We start from the raw sequence: 25,750 nt of genomic DNA, 5'->3' as shown, positions 1-25,750 counted from the left end.
AAAATAACTTACGAAACTTTAAAATTATTTTTCAATCTATGATTTTTTTAGATTTTTATTTCTCGTAAGTTTCATATAATAATAAAAACAAAAAAAAAAAATCGCCTTGATTATCAAGATCAAAAGTCAATTTTAATAAAATTTTTTTAATAAATCTCCACCAATTTAAAGATACAGAATATTCTATCTTTGATTTAATGGAAATATTTATTTTTTATACACTTTGTATATTAATATATATTTATGTTTTTATAACATTTATAAATTTATATATGTATATTTGCACAAATAAAATTTAATTTATTTTTTTCTTTTTTTGAATCTATAAAAATATATAAGATAATATTCACCTATACCTACGAACCATCTCACATGTTCAAAAATTATTATATATGGCGTCATATAGTCCATTAAACGTTTTGCAAATTCTAACTGCTTAACGAGCTCTGAATTGCTTGCTTCCATATTTCGTGCTTCATCGAAGATCCTGGCTCGCATTTTATTCACTTCACGTCGAATTTCTGAAAAGATTTTTTTTTTATCTTTATTATATTTTTTCTTATTTCTTTTTTTTTCGTATTTAATTTTTGTAATGTATTTTTGTAATTTTTTCAAAATTGTTAATATTTTAACAATATAAATATTATTATTTATTTTGTAAATTATATTGTAGAAGAATATTTGTATATTATTTAAAATTTTGTTCATAAACAATGTTTTAAGTTTTTCTTGAAATAAAAGTTTTTCTTGAAAATACTATACAAATATATTTTACATTCATTGTATATATATAAAAATCATAATAAAATACTTTTTTTAAATAATATTCTTTATATTATAGCAGGTTATAGTTGTTCATTTTTTTTCATATGTTTTTATATCGTACAATCATATTATTATTTATATTCTTTGTATCCTCCAAATTTTCTCACTTATTTTTTATAAATATAATTTTTATTTAATATTTTTCAATATACTATAATATTTTTACTTACGATTTCTGATTTCTAAACTATTTCGTGAAATATGTTGTGGAATATATAAATATTCTCCTCGAACTTGACGAATAGTTTTTGTCAGATTTTCTTGTTTAGTATTATGTAAACGTAATAAACGAGTATCTTTTATGAGCTGTAAAAATATAAATAATATTATTAAACTTTGATTATTCAATATATATTGTAAACATACATTTTGTAATTTTCATAATAAAAAAATGTATTTTATGAACGTTTCTTAAAATATTAAAATATTAAAATATTAAAATATAAATATTAAAATATTATGAATGAAGTTGAAAAAAAATTCGATGAAAAAAGTTTTTTAAATTTTTAAAATAAAATTCCTAAAACATGAGAAAGCATTTCTCATTATATAGATTTTATATTATATGAAATCATAAATAGAAAAAGTTACAATTAAATAAATAAATCTTTTTTATACATAATATAATTTTAAATTTATAATAATTAATTTTAAATAATATAATTTTATAGAAAATAATATATATTTTTTATTTTAAAATAAGAACATAAAATTTATCCATACTGTAAAATATTTGTTCACTTTGTTTCTATTTAAAAAAAAAATCAATAGAAATATATAGATAAATATATGTAGAGCTGTATAATAATCCTGTATAATAATGAGTAGTGATGAAAAGATGAAATTGATGTAATTTTAAAATTCGTTCACTGAACTATGACTAACATGCAATTCTGTCATTTTTTTTCACATTAAAGACGATATTAAAGACGAAATTAAGCTTCATATATATCAATATTTATAATTGAATGTCTTCAGTTTATTGCATATCAGTATTATTGCATAATTTTTTTTACTTTGCAGAAATGAATCATATTTTCTTAAATTTTTCTGTATTTTTCTAAAATGTATTCGCTGTGGGATTCTCAATGATATATTTCTGTTGCAGCAGAATTGAATTTTTATTGTATTTGATAAATCTAATGAATTTAAATTTGAGGAATAAAATGTTTACACAATATATGTTTACACAATAAGATCTCCATGTTATAAATTATATGTTCAATCTACTTATTTAAAAAAACAAGAATATATATTGTTGTGAAAATGTTCTGAATAAAATTTTAAAAGATAAATAAAACATATATTTATATATTATACACAATTGTAAAAATATATTATATATATGTATATATGTCCAAATTAAATTAGATATTCAAATCTTCAAAAATAATAAGTATTTTCATTTATATCATAAATATTAGAAGAATCTATTTTAAACATAAATCTTATAATTCTTTATTTTAATAATGTTTAATATTTAATGTTACAAAATTTAATCTTATATAATTAATAGTTACATACATAGTTTTAGATTGTTTTAGTTAAGATAAGATTGTTTTAGTTAAGCATAGTTAAGATTTGTTTCTCTTGAATAAGAACATATGAAAAATATAAATAAATGAAAATTATAAATATATGTATTGTTTAAAATAATATTATATTAAGATTAATTTGTAAAAATGTATTGAATTTACCTGATCAATACGTAAAGTTACTTGTAATCCAGAAGAATCGATAATAGTACAGAGAGATCGATCTTGACCAGTACAAGCTCTTAATGCACTTTCTAAATTTTGACGTAAATTATTAATTTCTATACTTAATTCTTTACCAAGATTACGAATATTTTCTCCATCACTTAACAAAGATTCGACATTGCTCGAAATCTTTTGGCTAACTGAAATAATATTATAATAAATGATAATGCATATAATTATACATATTGTAATTTATAATTTTAACTACAATCAAAATTTTTATATAATAAGACCATAAAAATATGAATTACAATAATTACATTAATATATATATAATTACATTTTCCCCCATTATAATAGATTTATTACTATTACATTATTTAAGATGAATTATATAATTCATATGTAAATATCGTCTTATTTATAAATTATATAAGCGACTAAATTTATCTTAAAATATCTACATGCAGATAAATTATAAAACACTAATAATACTACAACAATAATATTCCAATGTTATTTACATAGTAATGGATCTAATAATTCAATGTTACATTACAATGTTAAATGTTACAATTATATCAAAACTTATATATAATGTTATATGTGAAGAATCAAAGCATTGTTATGAAAAATAGCACTTTAATATTTTTTATTATATATATAATACTATCCATATATATAATTAAATTTTTGCATGTTCAAAATTCATATATTTTTTAGCAAAAAATGAATAATTTATTTATTTTATTTGCGTTTTTTTATTGCTTTCAAATTTTTCAAATTTTTTTTAGTTCTTTCGATATTGTAAAATATTTTTAAATATGATGTCTTTTATTAAATATTATTAAATATGATATAAACTTGTAGCTTCACATTCAATCTTTTTTATTTATTGAAAAAGCAATGTATTAATTTTTTATTGCTAAAATATGTTTTTTATGGATGATCACATTACGACAAATTAAGAAAAAATACAAAAATTGTTTTAATAACGGAAAAATTTGTTGTCCCTTAGATTTTTCATGAATATTTAAATTTAAAATTTAAAAAATATTTTTATAATATCTACAGATTTACACATCTCATTCATCTATTATATATCACATATTAAATTTACATTATTCATTTCACAAATCTAATTATATAGGATTGATAATTAATAATTGATAATTAATAATCGAGAAGAGAATGATTCTATAAAAAAAAAATAAATTGAAAATATATAATAAAATTTTTTCAGGATATAATCAAATATTACATATATACTCAGGATTTTCTTAAAAACAAAAATTTATACGAAAAAAATACTATATTTTTGACTTATTTTTTTATATAAAATGATTCACTTTTGTATTACAATTATCAAAAATGATTTTATATAATAATTAGTGTTTATAATGTGTATATGTTTAGATAATTCATTTTAGAATTTTAAGATTGCCGAGAACGTCCTTATAATAGCAATAAGGAGTCATCAATCAGTATAATTTTATTTTTAGCTGTTGAACATCGAATTCGATCGATGTTCTATCGTACTATAATCGAAGTACTCAATTTAAATAATAAATTGAAGCTAATAATTAAAAAATAAATATTTCTTCATTGCTGTTAATGGTTTTTAATTCTCAACTTCACAAGAGTACGAATCATTGTTTTTTCGAAAACGCGAAATGATTGACTATTGTCAAGAAAAGCTTATCAACGGCTTTTGGAAGTGTCGTAGCCATCTATTCTCTCATATATTCTTTTTTAACATTTTCTCTTGGGAAGAGGACAATACCTGAATCATCTTTGAATTTTTCGGAAAGATCATATTTTCTTCAGATTCGAAGCATCTAATATTATTACAAATTATTATTGAATAAAATCTTGGAAAATACTGAATTATACTATAATTATTATAGTATTATATTATACAGATTCTACTATAATACTAAGTTTTTTATGCTAAATATTAAAAAAAACTAAAAACTTTAAAACTTTGCCGAATATCGGCAAAAATGTAGCTAATATTTTTATTCGTGTATAAATAGATGTTCAAAATAAAATGTTCAAAAATAACTATCCCTCACGATCGTATTATAAATCTTACCGAAATCTTGACATATTCTATTATGATATGGAAACAAGATGCTTTGCTCGCGATGAAAAAAAACAATGAATTTTTAAAAAATTATAAAATATTTATTTTTAATAGTGAATAATTATCAAATATAGCAAATGAGAAATTATTATTTAAATTAATGATAATTCGAAAAATTTGATAATCTTTTGTCAATCGATTTTTATAAATATAGAATATAAAAAAATAAAAACATTGCACATATTATCTATATTTTTTCAAAATTTAATGTATTGTCATGCAATGCACGCTAGAACGAAGACATTCATTATTAAACAAATATTTTTTAAACTAATTAATCAATAATTAATCGCATTATTTTTGGGATTCATTCTAAATGATATATAGTGTTACGAACATTTATGGTATTTTTATTGTGGACATCATATTATCGACGGATTGGGATAACTGCACAATATAGACAATATCGCATCTATGAGTATTAGACTACCAGTGTTGCACGAATAGCCAGAAACTCTTTGCTATTAATATGATGATTGAAATGTAACTCATGATAATGATTGCTGCAACCGTTATTGAACCAATATCCATAATATCCATAATCCATGTTTTACTTCGAATAATTTTGATTTAAAATCACATAGTTGTGTGAAAAAAATGATGCCAAATCATTACTCATACATTCAATTAAAATTTTTTATTTAATAAAAAAAATTAAATTAATGGATTAGTTTAGAAATTATTAAATTTTGTTCTAAATATCTGTATACTCTCTATAAGTAGATTTACTTTAGCTATGCTTAAAATTTATGATCAAAAGATATCAATTTAAAATTTTTATATGCATTCTAGGCGCGCAATAAAATTATACAGCAAATTTATATATTATAGTATAACTGATTTATAATTACATTTTATAGATTCAATAAATAAGTTGAATCTAATGCAATAATGAACTCATAATTATTGTTAAGATTCTGATTTGTCGCTTTTTAATATGAAATTTGACAAGTTATATAAGATAAAATATTTTTCTTTCGTATATGATTCTTCACGTATTATATTACATTTATATTTTGATATAATGAATTTGGTGTATTTGAAATGATATGAATAAATTGCATTTTTTATTAAAAAATTCTATTAAACTAAAATAAATAATAAAATAATAAATAATATTAATAATAATAAAAATATTAATATAATAATAATAATAATAAATAAATGATGACGATCTTTAAAAAACCTCTGTCACATCATTAGTCTTTTCTTTTTAGTTTAAATTAATTAATTAATTATTTAATTAATTATAAATAACTAAATAACTTTATTTAAAAAATTAAATTGCTTATAATTTAAAAAATAAATTTTAACACTTTTACACGTATTTTATAACATTTATTAATGATTATTTTAATATAATGTTTAAAATCAATTCTCCAAAAATATTTTACAAATTTATACTGGATATATTTTCGCTTTTCAAAATTGTCCTATAAGTATAATTGATATAAAAAAGTATATAAGATTAAAAATTTACTATTACATAAATTACATTATTTTATAAACTATGAAAAATTTTTCATAAAAATTTCTGTAAACTAAAAATGCATAATTTTATCATTTTTTACGAAGTTATGCAAAAATTAAATATGATAATGCGTATTAATAATTTAATAACTTAAATATTAGTTGTAATAAGAAAATTAATTTCAATATTTAATGCTTAAAATAGATTATGAATAGTTTAATATTTTTTTTACCATTTAAAAGATCCATGAGCGTGTTTAATGCATCATTCAATCCTGTTTCACTGGATAATTCAGTCTGAACTGGTTTTCCTAATAATTCTTCTATGTCTAAAATATATAACATTTACATATTCACATTAGAGCTTTAACAAAACATATTTTATATTCTCCAAATCATAGATGCCAATTATGATTAAATTTTGATAGCAGGAAATGTAAATGTAATTAAATGTATGAAATAATATAAATTTCATAAATATAAATATACAAGACGTTCAGTTTTGATTTATAAATAAAAATTAATCATAAATAACAATATAAATATATGTAGACAATTAAATGATTGAAATGTAAATGGAATTAAATGATTTCAAGATAGCTATAATAAAATATTATAATGTAAATTATAATGTAAATAAAATATTTATATAATTTATATAATTAATAATTTATATTAATAATTTATATAATGTAAATAGTTTTTATACTAATTATAAAATGTTTGAAAATTTTTTTTGTAAAATTGTTGAATTTTTTATTTAAAAGTTTGAGTTTTTGTACAATATTTTAAACTGATTTTATCATTTGTTTTTTTTTTTTTCATTTTTAAAGTGACTGCAATTCTAGAATGTAGATCTATTTCTGTTTCCTCTTTTTCTGTGACAGAAAAAAAGAAGTACTAAATTAGATTAGGAAAAATGAGAGCAGATAATTATAAAATAGATTTTTTACTTTTTTTGTTTTTTTACTTTTATATTATTTAATTTTTTGAATAAAAAATTTTTACATTATATGCTTAAAAGCGAAGAATATATTTTTAATTACTTGACCCTTCATTTACGATGTTACAAAATATATCAAATTATGTACTAATTGTAAAATATTCTCTATCGTTGATAATAATATAATAAATAATATAGTATATTGATAATTATTTGAAATATAATTTTTATTGATCTCGATTTTAAAATTATTGGCGAGAATATCATTTTGAACAATTTTTTTTTCTTATTCTTATTTAATTGAATTCTTTTAGTTTTCAAGATATTAGTAAAAAAACTGTCATTATTATTATACTATGAATAATATGTCTATATTTATAAATTCATATCTATGATATAGAAATTGGAAAAAATTCGAAAAAAACAATCTTTGACAAGTTCATTACAATTTGAAATTGTAAAATATATGGACAAAAAATCATCTTGTTTGAATGAATCGCGATGGATATGAAACAATTTTGATAAATATTATTTTCAAGAAAGTTTAAAATATAATGCATGGCTTTTATTATTTTTTTATAATATCTATTTTTTATCTTTATTTATTCTTTATTTATAATCTATTATCTATTACATTACCTTTCTCCTTTAATATATGTAAAATCAGAAAAAAATCAAATAAAATGGGGAAAATAGTGATAAAATTTAATCAAAATCATATTATAATTAATTCTTATTTTTTATACATTTTTATAGTATATCGATAATTTAATTAACAATAATATTAAAATTAACATTTAAAAATGGATTAAATTTATAAGAAGAATTAATTAATTATAGATAGAAAAAAGTGAATATAAAAGTTTGATTAAATAATTTAAAATATATATATATATTATTATTTTAAATTATATATATTATTATTTTATGCTATAATTTTTTGCTATAATTATTAATTATTACTTCTATTAATTTATTATTATAAAATAATAATAATTTATAAATATAATAATAATAATATATTAAAAAATTTATTCTTTATTAAGTTGTCCATGTTAATGTTTTCAAATGCTCATTTTAAATTGCTAAAAAAATTCATTCTCTTTAGTTGGTAGATTATTAGGATCCCTTTACTTAATAAAAGATTAAAATTCAATAAGTTTCAGACGGATTCCAATTGGAATTTTTTGCCATCTATTCAATATAATTCAATATGTTAATCATTAGAAATTTCATAGTTTTTTGATAATATATGTTTATTAATATCATTATCATATTGAAAAATGAATTCGAATGAATTCATTTCTATTACAATCTTTTCAATAAATATATATTTCTCACATTGATTTACTTTATTTAATTAATTACCTTATTTAATTAATATTTTTAATTTCATTAATAATTCATGAAATGAATATAGAATGCAAAAAAGAATGGCGGATTTATTATCTAATTATCTAGATGCGATGACATCTACATCCGTGTAGCCGTTTTACGGAAAAGTGCATTACTGAAAAAATATAAAAAAACAAAAAACGATAACAACGACATTTTTTTTAGCAATTAACGCTTTCCAATTTTTCTGAAAAAAGGATTTTTCATTGTCTTATCACGCCATATACTTTGTACAAAGTCACACATAATAATAATAATGTTCAATTAACTATCGTTGATGGTTTAAATATTTATATATGTGTATCTTTATAATAAATTTTAATTTCTGTTAAACATATATATATGTTGACAATATATATTTAGAAATTAATGTAATAGTCAAAGTATGAAATAATTTCTGTAAAAACAATTAAAATAATTTGATTGCTTTAATCGATAAAATATAATCCATTGTAAAATTTTCCATATAAAATCACGGCATGACGCATCCCTAAGTAATGAATAAAATAAATCTTAAATACGTCAAAAAATATCAATGCGTGGAAGATTGGAGTGAAAAAATTCTCATAGATGAAATACTCTTAGGTTAACTTTCCGGTGAAATTGTCGAATTCGTCATGCATCGTAAATCTATAATTTTATTATCTTAGAAGTTTTCGGTATACGCATTTTCTAATTATCTACTCTTTTTTAATTTCTTACACTTTATATGGAAATTCTCTAGATTTAAAATTTAATTATAAATTAATTGATAGAAACTCTACTGAATCGCGAAATTGCATTATAGTTTACGAATTATAGTATCGTTGGTATCTGCACGAAGTAACAGAGTAAATCCATAATAAATATTGCACAAACATCATCCCACCTAGAATAAAAACGTATGAAAAAAAGAGATAGAGATATTATTGAATCATTTCATAAATTTGTGTTTTTAATTCCTAAAAGAGATAAGATCGTGATAATCAGTGAGACATCAAAGGACAAAAAATTTTTTATGCAATAGAAAAGGATAAAACGTATGTAATAACTACTGCAATCATTGTTTGATGAAATGATAGACAAGAGATGTCCATTAGTAGTAATGTCATGGAACAGGAATGGATGATGAATATTCTTCTTCCATTGTCTTCTTCCATTGGCAAACAATTTTGAGAATAATTTAATTAAGACTTAGAAGCAATATTTCCAGAATCTTGTATACAGAAATATAATAAAAATTACATGCATAAAAATTAGATAATATTAGAAAATATTTCTCAATACTGATGCATTAAAAATTTATATATTTTGATACGATATATCAGTAAAGTGATATACAAACATAATTAATTAAATTGATCAGGATTACTAAACTCTCGTATAAATCGGAATATAAATGAAGGAGCCATATTTATTTTCATTGATTATAAAGCCAATATATAAATGTTATATATACAGATCAATGCAAAAGGCGGTATTACAATAATGAGATTTAAAATAGTAGTCTTTAAAATATATTATTATATATTTTCATGTAAATACTACCAATTTGGATTGAGAAAATAATAAATTATATAAATTTTAGATTTAGACATTAATATAATCAGTATAATAGAATATTTAATTAATAATGATTTCTTCTCGAATCAATTGGAAAATAGATATAAAGAAATCAATAAAGAAATAATGAAGAATTGGAATTTCTAGTTCTTTTAATCTTTTAAATTATATGAAGAAATTAATCAGGAATATCATATTTATATCTATATAATTATAAGAGATTCTTATAAATTATATTATATATTATATTAATATTATATTACATATTCATATTGCTATTATCAACATATCGATAAAAATTACTAAACAATAATATTGAAGAAATAGTACAATCAAAATTATTAGGATTATGGAGTTCCTAATTCATTCAGACATGTTATTTCATTTTCTTAAATAAAATAAATTCAGAGTAAAATTAATTAGGAAGGCTATCATAATCGAACTTATGAGTCCATCGGATAGATAAAGAATCTTTATTCATGTTTTCATTGAATCGTAAAAACAAGAAGAGGGAGACAAAAAGAAGAATTGTAAATGGTAATATTAATGATAATAGTAATAATAAATAGTTGCTATGAATGATGATATAAACATCATATTTTAACTTTCTATTATAATGTTAATGTGTTTAAGAATAATAATCATTAAAAAAGATACGAAGAGAGATATTTTATTGGATATATCACTAACATCTAAATATAGCAAGTCCTACATTTTTCACGGCATTTCCTCTTGCTCATAAAATGTCAACGTTAATTAATCATAATTTATGAATTTAGTATAAAAAAAATATCTTTTTTGAAGAATATTTTCATTTTTTTTTCATTTTTTCCGATGAAAACTTGAGCAATATATCCAGGACTTTGCATATAGATATATAATATAAATTGAATAATTATTGACCAATTATTAAAAATTTAAAAAGTAGTATAATTAAAATTTCGTTACTTAAAATCTCGATACTTATCTATTTCAAATATGGCATAATTAATTAAAATTTCAACTTAATTATCATCTGTATAAATTTTATAAATAACCAATCTTAAATTCAAGAAATTTATTCCATAAAAAAATAAATATAATTACGATGAAGAAGTTTCAAAAAATGTATGCAAAATTTTAATAATTAAATTGTACTAATTAAAAATATAATCGAATTTTTAATAAATAAATTTGAATAATAAATTTGAATTATTCCAATAGTTTAATAATGAATGATTTGGTCTTCATATTAATTGTTCATAACTTGTTTTATCATTTTATTTATTTCTTCATTTATATATAATTCTGTTGACAGTGAATAATTTCATATTAAACAATTTCATATATAAAAACAAATAAATTGCAAAAATATGTTTTTATTTTTTAATTCGCAAAAATCTTGAAACTATATTTATGTTATTGCTTCATTTCGTATTCAGAATTGCACTCAGAATTGCTAATATAATATAATATCCCTTCTATCAAACAAATTCAAAAACAATGTTAAAACAAATTCTCAATTGTCCTGCAATAAATTTCTGCAAAAAAAAAGTATTTTTTCAACAAAGTATTCACTTTGGAAAATCTGGTTAAGTTTTTTAAGAATGAAATACTATAAGAAAATTTTACCATCTTTTTTAAACAGCTAATGTTATGGTACTGTACGAAATATAAAAATTTGTCCCTGGGACAATATAAATAAAATTTTTCATTTTATTCATCTATTTTCAGTTTTCAATGATTGAAATTACTCGTTGAATTATTGACCGTTTTATAAATTAGATCGGCATTTTTTTTAAAACTTGTATTGTATTAACAACTAATACTGCGCAACTGATAGTTTATATCTTTCTATCTTATTTAATTGGATAGATTTTATTCTTTTTTCTTTATCAGATTAATAGATATGATTTTTATCGCCAATAGAAAAAATCCGACATAATATCACTTTAAATTAAAGAAGAATGGCTGTCCGTTTCGATTAATCAGATCTACATTCCTTCCAGAAACAAATTTTTAAGTTTCACATAATATTAAATAATACTAGGCAATTAACGGCTCGCGAGGCATATATTCTCTCCTACATATTTTTACATATAAAGAAATCTCCTACATATAAAGAATGAAGGGATTAGAAGTTTATATTATTTTATATTTTACATTCGCATTCACGCAGATTAAAATACGAGAGCGAAATATGAATAGTTAATTATAAGGAATTGGTATCGATAGTAGGAGTACGATTCTTTTTCCCATTCCCGTTTTATATTTCTGGACTTTCCCACTATACTTCTATAGAACATGAGAAAGAAAATTATATATGAGGTTAGAAGTCATTACATTGTTGTATATGTATTCACCAAAGCATGGAATAATTATTAATGGGGAATTCTATTTTATATAACATATTAAGATTATGAAGTGATGATGGAGAATGATTAATTAAGAATACTATCCAGTGTACTGGAAATCATAAAATAATGATGGAGAAAAATTGTCCATTATAGAAGGAAGTGATGGAAGAGTATCAATTCATTTTTAACAGCAAGACTTTTCGCGAATGTATTTCATCGAAAGCCATTGAATGTAGTATTAATGATCACAGTTTAAGATAACATAATTTCACCATTGTTTGTGAAGGCAGAGACTATGCTCAGAGAAAATATATTGACAGAAAATATGAATCCATAAGAAAAAGATTTGATAACGTTATTGCTCACTACTATATAAAGATTAAAAGCATTATATAGTTAAAATAATTCGGGGAATTATTTTTAATTATACATAAGGAAAGAGTACAAGTTTGTAACAAGAGCAGGAAGAGAGAGACAACCACATATTCTTACTTGCTGCTGTAAAATTTCTCGATGTATACTGTAGAAGACTATTTTGAAATTTTTATAATTAAGAATCTAGTATAAAAACTACATTCTTTGAGATAGGAATATAGTATTTTATAGAATGAACAGAAATAGGATGTCTTTAGAAAATTTTCTCTAGATGAAAAAAAGAAAAAAAAAGCTGCTTAACTTTTCGCATTTTGAACTTTCTTGAAAATAATATTTAATAAAAATTTTTTAATTTGGCATTTTTTTAAATAAATGATAAAAAGAATACATTTTTCGAATTTACATTAATTCCTTGTTTTAATTATAATAGTTATAATAGTTCAATGAAACTGTTTTAGTGATGATATAATTTAATGACATGAATTATTACATTCAATTGTTACTAATAAATGAATAGAAAAATATATTTTACTTACTATCTAAATCTGCAAAAATTGCTTCGCTTGCGACATCTAAACTTCTTAAAAGATATTTACGTAATTGAATAGTTGTACTACTGTGATAATCATTTAAATCTTGCAAAGCAGCTTCAACCACAACTGGAAATTTTTCTACGCTTGTAGATATTGTTTCATTACATATAATCATTATAATCATTCCCAATCTAAAAGTAAATTAAAAAATAAAGATAAAATAAATTTAATGATAAAATAAATTTATTAACAAATATTAAAATCATAATTCGGTAAGATTGCTATTTTTAAGAAATGATAAATTATTTACATAATTATAACATTTTTAATATTCCATATTGAAATATCCATATTCTAATATTCAGTTAATATGAGATTCCTTATAATAAATAAAGTTTTAATAAAAAAAATTTTAACTAAAATTAAGCAAAATATTTTCAGATCTTTTAATTGTTATCGTTTTTATATCTCAATAACAAATATGTCGTAAATTTTAGAATTTCTAAAAGTTGTCAATCTGTTGAAAAAGTAACTAGTTAAAAATTTCGAATAAAGTTACTTTAAGTAATTATTTATTAAAATATTTGAATAAAATAGTTATTATAATTAATATAATAAGTAAAAATTTTATAATATTATAATAATATAATAATATAATAACTACAATTTTAACCTTGGTCGTTTGACATTATTGTTATTTGTGTTTTATATTTTGAATAATAAATTATTGAAGTAATTTATTAAAGTAATTTTATCGTTAATTTCAACTATTAAATTTTGCCAATTATTGGTCTTCCTCCTCATAGTAATTTAGTTCCATTTTCACATCATGTTGAAGATGCATTGGAGTGCAACCAAAGTTATTAAAAATTTTTTTACAGAAAAAAAAATGAAAAAATTTAAAATATAAATTATTCAAAATACAATCAAATAATTTAGTGTTTCAATTTTGAAATTTACTTTAATTAACGCTTAGATGGTATATAATCTTTTTTAATTTTAAAATTAAATATTTTTTTGTATACATAGTTTTAAATTTCTTCTTTAATAGAATTTATCTTATAAATTTCAGAATTTGCAATCTCATAAAGATTCAAAGATCTCTGTAATGAAAATCGATGAAGATAATGAGGACTAATCTTTCAGAAATTTTTACAAAGTTTTTTCGAGTCGTCACTTGTATTCTTTTTCTAAAAAAATACTATTAAAAATAATGTTAAAAATAAAAAGAATGATATGAAATCTTAAAAAAATAAAAATATTAAAAAATAAAAACTAGAAATAAATCAAATTTTCTATATCTGAGATATAGATTCTAGATCTGCTAAAATCAGACATTTGACAAAAGCATTAATAATTTTCTATACGCTGTATTTTGCGATTGTGTTATCATTTATATTCCACACAGAGATCAGATTTTTTCTTCTTCAAAAGCGTCAAAAATTTGAGTTTAAATATTTCATGTTATTGTTTGTTGTAAATCTATGTTTGTAGTAAAATGTAATTATTTAATATATTATTCAAATAGAAAGATAGATTTTCGAAAAGTTGAAATATTAGCCATAAATATTTCGGTATTACTAAAAGTATTTATATTCTAATAACATTTAATATTGTTGGATATATTTATATCATACATATTTTTAAAAATCATTTTTTTAGTGTTTAATTTAAATTTAATTTTTTTCATAAAAATGTAAATATTTCTATCATTTAATCTTTGTTAAATTATATATGAGATATTTTATGATATATATTTTATAGTCTGCATGCTGAAATAATAAATATATTATTTATCCTAATAATAACTATAAATAGCAATATTAAATATATTATATTATATTATTATATATTAAAATATAATATAAAGATATTGTCAAAATTATATCAATTACATCAAATTAATGCAGCACAGTATCATGAACAATACTTTGCCTATAATATTATTCTATAAATATATTATTTATAAAACATTATTTATAAACATATTATTTATAAAACAATACAATATTTTCAATATTGATTAATTTTTTTGTTTAGCATAAATATATTTTCTTCTTTTATTCATAAAATATAGAAATAAAAAATGATTATTGCAATATTCTATTGGGATAAAAATAATTCATTATAAAACATTAGTTATATCATAACATATATTTTAATTGTGAAAAAAAAAGAAAAAAATATTTATATAAAAAATAAAAAAATTTAACTAATATCGAATGGAATGTAGATATTATATTTTAGTAGTTATTATATTTTAGTAATCAACCAAAATCTTTTATAAAAAATGAATTTTTAAACTGCCATAATCTTATTAAGTTACATAAAAAACAATTTTCTCTTTGTCTTTTTCATTCAACATTTGCGATAGAAAATTAAATGAAAAAGAAAATTAAATTAAATTATTTTTAGAAATAGAAGTCTTTTTTAATTATAGAATTTTTTATTTATTTCATTCAAGAGGTAATAATGGATACAAAATTCTGTCCTGCTATTTTTCTTTTTTATAAGTATAATCAGAAAGGACTTCTCTATCTTTCTTTTATCATTCCTTATTTCAACATTTTCTTTAATTCGTTCACTTTGTGAGAATCAAAAGACAACTGTCACTTTAATAAAATAGTATACTCCGATTTCAACTTTTGTTAAATAATATCTCATTAATTTCTTCTAAATCTTTATAAATTATTAAATCGTTCTTAATATTTTTGCAGAAATATTTTGGAATTTATGCAGTAATTTTAAAATATCAATCTTTTGCCATTATGCTATTTTTTTTGTTAGTCTTAAGAAGTCAGTCTGATAATTTATTGTTTATTTAATTTTTATTTTTTATTTTTTATTTATATTGCTTAATTTATTGTTCAATAAATTTACGAGATGCAAAACGAATTAGCTAGAGATAATAATAACTAGTCATATATCATCTTGCGAGAATTATCGAGAAATAAAAGTAAAAGTAAAATTAAATATTTTAATAGTAATTTAAACATTAATAATTGTAACATAATAAACATAATAAATTGTATAATTTATTTAATTATTTTTTGCTATCTTTTGTATTTTTTGTCTTTTATTTTTTTTTTTAGAAACTGTAAAAATAGCAAACTATATGTCTGCACAACTTTTTTTCATTAATTAAGCTTCGAATAATATTTATAAAATATTATATATTCTTTAATATATATATTATATATTCTTGTAAATAATCAAGAATTTTTTTTCTTCTCGTGTTTTTTCTTCTTATCCTCTTTCTTTAGTTCTTCATTTTTGAATTTTTTTTCTCTTTAAAAATAATTTCTTTTTTTATCAATGAAAAGATTTTTCTGATCGAAAAATCTAATCAACATTTATGTTTCTCAAGGAAATTAATTCTTAAAAGCGATTTAAGTAATTACTATTCGCTGTTGAAAAGAAATTTCGCGAATGGTATAAGAGCAAGAAGAGTCCTTCAAAAGAACCATTTATCTCCTTCATTTTTTGAATATTTAAAATCTCATAATATTAAAATAATATTAAAAATTATTTTCATTTATGAAGTTATATTAGAATAATTATCTAAGATTGGAAACTGAAATATTTTCAAAATTATTAATTATTTTAATATAATATTAATATTTATAATATGTCCAGCTTATTCGTATATATACTATTATCTTAACTATTTGAATTAAAATTATATTTATATTATTACAAATCATAATTAGCAAATATGAGAAATAAAAAAATTTTTTATATTATATTGATACATCAAAATATTCAAATTCTATATTTACGCTAATGCATTAAGATTTAGATATAGATAGTTTTGATAGACATGTGAAAATAAACATTTCCTTTCACAATTTATTAATTAATCAGACTCGCATTCCTTCTGCGAGATTTCTTTCCAATAGTAAATTATATATCTGTATATTTCTTACAATTTTCATTCATATCGATAAGAAAGAAACCTTTATTCTTAAAATTTTCTTTATGAAAAGTTATATTGATCATAATTACGTAGCTTTTTTTCAGAAACTGAGAAAACATTTTCAATTTCTGATTTCATCGTGCCAAGATTTTCGATTATTTATAATTACTCTTAATAGATTTAATGAATATGTCAATAATTATTTTAGATTTCTTCTTATTGATCATTTTCTCTGATAAATAATAAGCTTGAAAATGAATTCATCTTTAACATAACAGGGACAAGTAGAAAATGAAATCGGAAATTTTCTTTCTAAACTGACTTCTTTCATTTACTTCTTCTTTACAGAAAGAATCTTTACAGAATCCCTTCTCTCTTTTTTTGTAGATTCTGAATTCTACTTTTAACATCAATATTGTATGAGTACAAAAATTGTCTTTTCATTTTATTTTATTTTTCAATTTTATTTTATTTTACAATTATTTATAATATTTATGATACATAATATTTATAATTATACAGAACGAAGGAATATATTCGTTGGGTTTTATATTTCAGCAATGATTCTTATTAAATTGATATTTTGAACATCATTAATATCTGATCATCTTGTCACTTTTTTTGTAGCAATATTTATATCAATAGCAAGAATTTTATATTGTAATCTTCAATATTCATAACATTATTTCTTTTCCTAAAAAAAAAACGACTTTAGCTTCTTCAATATTCAATTTTAATTTATAAACAAAGCAAATCGTTTTCGCAATAATTTGAACGCCAATTTCAATTTCAAAATAGTATAGAATAAAAATATATAGAATAGTATAGAATAGAAATAGTATAGAAATTTCGAAATTTCATTCGCTATTTCATCGAAATATCAATACTCATATTTGAAAAAAAGATTTATCAATATATTTTTTTTTCCCACTCACTATCATCATAGTATTCGTTCTGTATCTCAAAAAAAAAAAAAAACTATGTCTAAAATTCTGAACAAGGTATTATTATTTTATAATAATATTCGAATATTGTTTCCTTTGTTAAAGCTATCGAGTTTGTATTTTCGCTCTTCACTTGATTTTTCTATAATGCTTTTTTTCTTTTTGATTTCAAAATTTTAAAATTCAAAAAAAATCTTTTAAAGTGCAAAGATGAATCTCTTCAATTCACTAGAGGAATTTCTTTTATATCAGAGAAATATTATCATTCCTCTTAAAATGAGCAACTTTCCTAAGTGAAACGAGTTCCATATTTTTTTTTATCATTGGATTTGATTCATATCTAATTTATAATTTTGATCTTTGGCGAACATTGAATTCGATAAATTGTTTTATCGTGTATATATTTATATATATAATTATATATGGATCTTCTCAATTTAATTATGATTTACCATTTTCTTTTTATTTTCTTTCTTTTTTTTATATAATTGATGGAGCTATATTTTCTCTCTCGGATTAAATTCATTGATATGAATATGACTCTTATACCATTCATTTTTATTGAAAAAATCTATCTTTTTTAGTTTTTCTCTTATTTTAGTATGCTTTGTAACATTTTTTAGTAAGAAAGAATCTATTTCATAATTTTATGGGTAAATGCAATTCAAATCCTATTTATGCAAGATTATTATTGCTAATGCTATGTTGATTGTATCGTAAAGTATGTTATATCACAAGAAATAGAAATTACTCATCTCAATTATGTTGACTTTCTTAACAAATATTGTTAAATTAATATAAATATTATATATATAATAAAATATTAGAACAATATTCTGTTTAAGTATTCTGTTAGTCTAATTAGGATTGTTTTTATTTACTCTATTTCAAACAATCTTATTAATTTTTAAACTTTCTTAAAATTTTATCCTTGATCGGAATAACTTTCCAGAGATATTCTATGATAATTTATTAGATTTTCAAGAAGAATTTGGACGATTATGATTCTTATTGTTTTATTATGTGAAATAATCAATCAGAACTAGCCTATACCGATTTCAGGAGTTGATCCATTAATCAAACAATATTCTTTCTCTTTTGATATTATAAATTTTCAAACTTCCTGCTCTTTTTTTGTATGATCGTTTTTTTGCAGAAAGATATCACCGATACCAGTCTTCTACATTTTATCGACGAAATGCAATTACGATAATCTTGATAAAGTTTTGATTTTAAAATGTCCGAATGTTATCATTGCATTTTTTCAAAACTTCTTTTTTCGAAATACAACTAATATCCATGTGAAATATTATTTTACCAGTTTTCGATTTTCATTTTCAGAATAATTCATTCCGTTCGTATTTTGAGGAAAGCTAATAATATTTTGTGATAGATGAAAATATAGAAATTTCTTGAATATATTTTTTAATATTTAATTCATAACAGCATTTTAATAAGATGTTTTAGAATAAAATAATTGTAATGTATTATCAGACAATAAGAAATTAAAGAAATTAAAAAAAAGTAGTAGAAAATATTATTGCATTGTCGAATCTATATATAAATATACTTAAGTATAAATAATTGACTAACGATCATACATAAAAACAATACTTTCATGTCCCACATTTTGTTCATTACAAGGATATTATTTTGTTTTAATTTAATGAATTCGCGAATCCAATTCTTGGATCATAGATACAATTCTTGAATATTGGAAAAACTGACGGCGCGTTGGATTAAAGATTATAGTTTGAAAAACTTATGTTTTTCAGATTGAAGTATAGACAAATAAGCGAAATATTTATTTTGATTAATTTTCATAGTGGATGATCGCTCGGATATAGATTGATCAATCTTAATTTAAAAACTTACTATAAAAAGGTATTTTTTTTTCGAGAAAATTATTATTAATTATTTCTTATTTTTTTTCAAGAAGAGCAACATTCCAGAATCTTGCATATAGAAATACAATAAAAGTTAATTGTACAAAAATTCAAATTGAACAATTTTTGGCTAATTATTCGACACTTAAATGCTAATCAAAATTTGTGAAAGAATCTTATATATTTGCCGTAATAAATAAAATAATCAATAAAATGTTTACAAATTTAATATAAAAAGATTAATATAAAAGATTTGATGAAAAAAATTAGAAATTTTTTTTTCAATTTTTCTTGAGTTCAACAATATTTTCAGGATCATGCATATAAAAATTTCAAAAAAATTGGATGCATAATTGAACTTGAGGACTTGGGAAAGAAAACCGAAAGTCAAAATAAACATAATCATGAGTTTTACAATATATTAAGAGGAATTTTAGTAGTGAGAATATTTATTGACATATTACATATGTTATAAATCGTTTTATATATTTATTCAATTTTTATTGTACTCTCATTTTTAATCATCATCTTGACATCTGCATTCAGAATCACGTCTTTAAATTCTTTGATCGATAATTCTCTCAAAATACTCATTTTTAGATTTTTCGTTATTTTCTTCTACTAACTATAGCTTTTTGCTCTTTCACTCATAAATGATCTCATAATGATTCATCTCATAAATGATAATTTTTATTTTATTATATTATTTTATAACAAAGACATTGTTATGACATATTGTTTAATCAGCTTTATAGAAATTTCTTACTTTTGAGAATCAATTTTTATTATTTTTAGCACAATATCTCCATCTGAGAAAGCAATCAGATAGTATGGAACTTTATTTTATTTTAATATATATTTTATGTATATTGAATGTATATTTTCTTTCATTTTTTTTAAATGGCAAATTATTTTAATATAAAATTCTACTTATGAAAAATTCTAAAATGCAATTAATGATTCTCGCAACTAGATCAAGCCCATTGATTTTTCCATAACATTGACCAATGAAGAATAAAATTTTCGTAATAAATTTTAATTGTAAGATAAAGTTCAATGATCCTTAATTTTGAGTATCAATTTCAATCGATTTTGAGTTTATTGAACAATAAACAAAAAAATTTGAATAATTGTCATGATGAAGACACAAACATATTTAAGTATTTTTCTCGAATTCCTTTCATTTCAATCTTATGTTTCATATCTATAAAATGCAGATTCTTTCAATAGAAAATTGATTTGCTCAAAGCTTCTTAGCATTATCGAATCATTATTATCAAATAATTTAATTAATTAACTTTGTCAATATAGTTATAGTATAATGATCCTATTATCTAAAAAATAAATTCCAAGGAATTTGGTGAAGGAAGGAGAATCATAAATATAAAATTTTAATTTTGAATACTTATTAGTTTAATAAAAAAAAATATTAATAAAAATTATTCAAAATTATCCATGAAATATATTAAATACCATCTATATGCATGTATGATAGTATATTAGATAGTATGTGATTGTTACTTATTTACTATTTTTATAAACATATGGCATTCAAAATAAATAATTAAATAACTCAACTAATACCATCGAACTTATAATATCTATCCATAGCGAGTTGAGATATTCATCCGGAATGAGAAAATAAAATATAAAAGCTTTAAATTGAAATTATAATGACCGAAATTATAATAATAAATGACTTGGTTATATCGTTGGTTATATCGTTGTCATCAATATTGTAATGTATATCTAACTCGTCCATACAAAATAATGACAATGCAATGATAATTGTAGCCAATTTACAATAATTGCAAGAAGAAAAAAAAATAATAAATTTTGAATGTGTCCAATTTACAAAAAAAATCTATAATGCAAATGATTTTATAAAAAATTTGATTTTTGATGATGTCAATGTATTAATCTCTTATAGATGCAACAACAAGATTCAGAAAGTTTTATAGAATATTAAACATTAAATTTAAGCATTTATTAAATTTGATTAAACCAACAATTGTTAAAACTGATATAAATTTTAAGAAAACAATTCGTAAAAAGCATCTTTTAAGTTAATTGCATTCAATGAATTAAGGACAATTGAAATCTCATTATTGCGATTACGCATTTCCCGTAACCATTTATGTATTTATCAACATTAGTTGGAAAATGAATATGTCATTTAATTTTTTCAAATATTTTGTTATATTATTTATATTATAATACTTATTGTTAGAAAAATATATTTAAACCATCATATAATATCAAATAAAATTGTGAGCTTATTATTTTTTTATAATTATTTTAATAAATAATTACTTAAAAGATACAAATTTGCAAATATTTATTATATTTATAATATTTATAATATAAATATATATAATTATATCATATATATTTTTATTGTTTACAATTTTAAATTATAATAGAATTATTTTTATAATAACAAAAATAAATATTAAATATTTAAAAATAATATTCCTCCAAATTTGATATATCTGATATAATTTTATATATTTAACGCTTTTTTTATATTGTCAAGAGAATCTTATTATAATCTAAGAATAATATATAATATATGTATTTTATATATGCATGTATTGTATTTCATATTACATATAATGTAATATGAAATACAATATGTATAACATAGTTACATATGTATAACATATGTATAACATAGTTAGTTATATAATAAATATTTGCAATTTTTTATTTTCAATAGTTATTTATTAATCAAAATAATTAAAAACGATAATCATATTACAAGTTGAGAATTCTGTCGGGTTATATATTTAATTCTTCAAAGTATATGGATCTAAAAGATTTATAATGTTTTATGTTGTAAAATATGAATTATTTATAAGATAAAGAAAATATATCTTTAAATATTGATGATTATTTTTTACATAACTGTGAAATAATTAAATTAAAAAAAAAAAAATAATAGGTTTGTCAAGATATGATTTTATTTCGCGTGTACTTTAAATTAATTTTCAAAGTATTGTTTGAATATTAGTAATTTTCATTAGTATACAGAAAAATGTTTTGGAGTAATTAAGATATGTTATATACAATTATTAACTTAATAAATCATTATTTAAATATTCAAAAATAAATAAAAAAGAAAAAAATAATAAATAAAAATATTCAAAAATAAATTTTTATATTGCAAATATATTCGAAGTATTTATGAATCTAAAATAAAAAACTATATTTACAAACTATATTTACAAAGATATTCACATTTTTATAAAAAGTTCATTATTTTAAATTGATAACATAAATTTAAATTTAAATTTAAATGATAACATACATTTAAATAAAATGTTTCAATATAATTGCAAATTATATTTCTTCAATTTATTTTGTAAATTATACCGATTATTTTTAAAAATAACTATATTTTAATTCTTTGTGATTTTTATTATTATTATGATTTAACATAAAATAATATTATTTAATTTTTTTTCAATTTCTCATATTCATCATCAAATCAATTCAAATTATAAAATTTAATAATTAAGAAGATATTTATAAGAGTTCATACCCAAGTATGCAGATGAAAAATGCAAGACAAAATGTAAGTATACCAGGATGTTGAGATGGTTTGTAATCTTCTTTTAATGGACGACATGCAAGCCATAATTCTATTCCAGGTATTATACAACATAAAATAAAACATATACCAAACACTATTAATGGACCTGCTTCCAGATGTATGGACTGTAACAATTAAAAAATATTTAATAATAAATATAATAAATATATTATAATATATATATATTAATATAATAAATATTATTTTATTTTTTTACTATTATTTTACAGTTACTTTTTAATTTCGAACTTCTAAAATAGAAAAATATAAATAATTAATTATTTAATGCACAATATTAGGAAGAATATATATTTTTTTATGAAAACAGATGGACTGATTTAAAAATATGAATTATTTATAACGTTAAAGTTATAGTAAAATTATAATAGTATAATATATTATAATATATTATAATATAATAGTATTATATATTATATTTTCAATTATGAATAAAACATCTCATTATCACGATATGTTATGAATAAGAATCATGATGTCATAATTCGTTATGATGTCATATATCAGAAATATTCTTCACTCATATGTAAATAATATGGAGATCGTAAATTGTCAAATCAAATCAATATATTGCTAAAGTCACGTATATTTTCATTATTGTCTGAATCTATCAAACTTATAAAAACATAAAAACTCTCGCGCAACAAAAATCGCGAAGAAAAGTATCTAAATAAAATGAAATAAAGAGCGAATTAATATAAACATAGATTCAGAATGTTAACTATTAGTAGAATATTTGTTTTTTCCAGAGTTTGCTCTTATTCTATCATCAAATTTTTAAAATAAGAATTTGAATGAGAAAATTCTCTTATTTATAAACTATAAAAAGAGTTGCTTAAACTTTTAAACTTTTTTAAGTATTCAATAGTTCTGAATCATTCTAACGATTGACGTAATAGAAATTTTTTTCCTTATATGAATATAATGTAATATATATTTAATAAATATTATAATTATATAATATATTATAATTATATAATAATTATATTCATTATTATTATAATTCATATAATGACATATTTAACAAAACATAATAATATATTTAATCAAAGAATCGCAATCTGAAAATTTCTACACAAAAATTTAATTTACACTGCAGTTTCAGCAAGTTTTCAAAGTTTTTAGCAAACATAAAAATTTTATTCTTAAACAGATGGATTTTTTTTAGAGAGAATTAGATGGAACTAGAATTCTTTTGCTGTTGTCCTATTCAATTTATGGTTACTTGACAACTTATGATCTCAATATATGATACACAAGAAGCAATTGCTTGATATATAAATTTTGTAAAAAATAAAATTTCTTATTCTCTATTATTATTTTTTATTATTTAAAAATAACGTTTCTTTATTTAAAAATTTATTTTCAATATTATTGTATGCCTAATTCTGAGTAACCACAGCATAATCCAAATAAAGTATTACAAACTGCTCTCTTAGAATCTAACAAAAATAATATTTCATTTTTTTTTAATATTATAAAATATATATTTTTAGTATAGTTTTTAGTAATATATTTTGCAAAAACAATTTTTACAATAAAAAAATCAGCTTATTGCATTAGATATTAGATGAACAAGGTAAAAAATAGAGCAAGTACAATGGTTTTTGCATAAATAATTTAATTGCTTAATGTAAGTAAATAAATAAATAAATAATGTAAATAAATAAAGATGAGTATATTAATTTTTATATTTGCTTTAATTCTGTATGTTTGCTTCGATTCTAAGAATAGAATCGACCATTTTAAAAATATACAACGAATATTTTAATATATAATATTGGCAATTATCTATTAATTAAAAAGTATATACAATAGAGTGATCTTTATTTTTTAATTTTTAATTTTTTGTCATACATTTCAAAATTATGACAATTTCAAAAAATTAGGAATTTGGTTATTAATAAATTAAAATTTATATTAAATATAATTATGTACATGGAAAGAAATATTCAAGAGAAATTAGATTATACAATAAGAAACGGAAATTAAAAAAAAAAAAATTTCTAAATATAATTTTTCTTGTTATATCTTTTTTAAAAAATTTTTTATATAAATGTTCTGGAATCTTTTATCATGTCAAATGAATAATTATAATAATTTATATATTTCAAATATATTCATTT

General features: G+C 19.8%; 1 protein-coding gene across 1 annotated transcript in view; it reads right to left on the bottom strand.

Moving 5' to 3' along the window:
• The window catches only part of LOC122717597 (prominin-1-A), a gene marked incomplete at its 5' end in the record, with an annotated part of 54,926 nt that overhangs the window by 18,051 nt on the left and 11,125 nt on the right, over nucleotides 1-25,750 (bottom strand). Inside the window, 6 exons of the mRNA XM_043941820.1 lie at nucleotides 351-521; nucleotides 996-1,131; nucleotides 2,523-2,725; nucleotides 6,375-6,470; nucleotides 13,269-13,456; nucleotides 23,556-23,731. Of these exons, the coding sequence (XP_043797755.1) occupies nucleotides 351-521; nucleotides 996-1,131; nucleotides 2,523-2,725; nucleotides 6,375-6,470; nucleotides 13,269-13,456; nucleotides 23,556-23,731 (970 nt within the window). The remainder of the gene's footprint in view (nucleotides 1-350; nucleotides 522-995; nucleotides 1,132-2,522; nucleotides 2,726-6,374; nucleotides 6,471-13,268; nucleotides 13,457-23,555; nucleotides 23,732-25,750) is intronic.

This window comes from Apis laboriosa, unplaced genomic scaffold (genome assembly GCF_014066325.1).
Source record: "Apis laboriosa isolate Shangri-la unplaced genomic scaffold, ASM1406632v1 scaffold53_cov140, whole genome shotgun sequence".
Lineage (NCBI taxonomy): Eukaryota > Metazoa > Arthropoda > Insecta > Hymenoptera > Apidae > Apis > Apis laboriosa.
The sequence above is the reverse complement of the archived record's forward strand: the minus strand, read 5'-3'. Positions and strand labels throughout refer to the sequence as shown.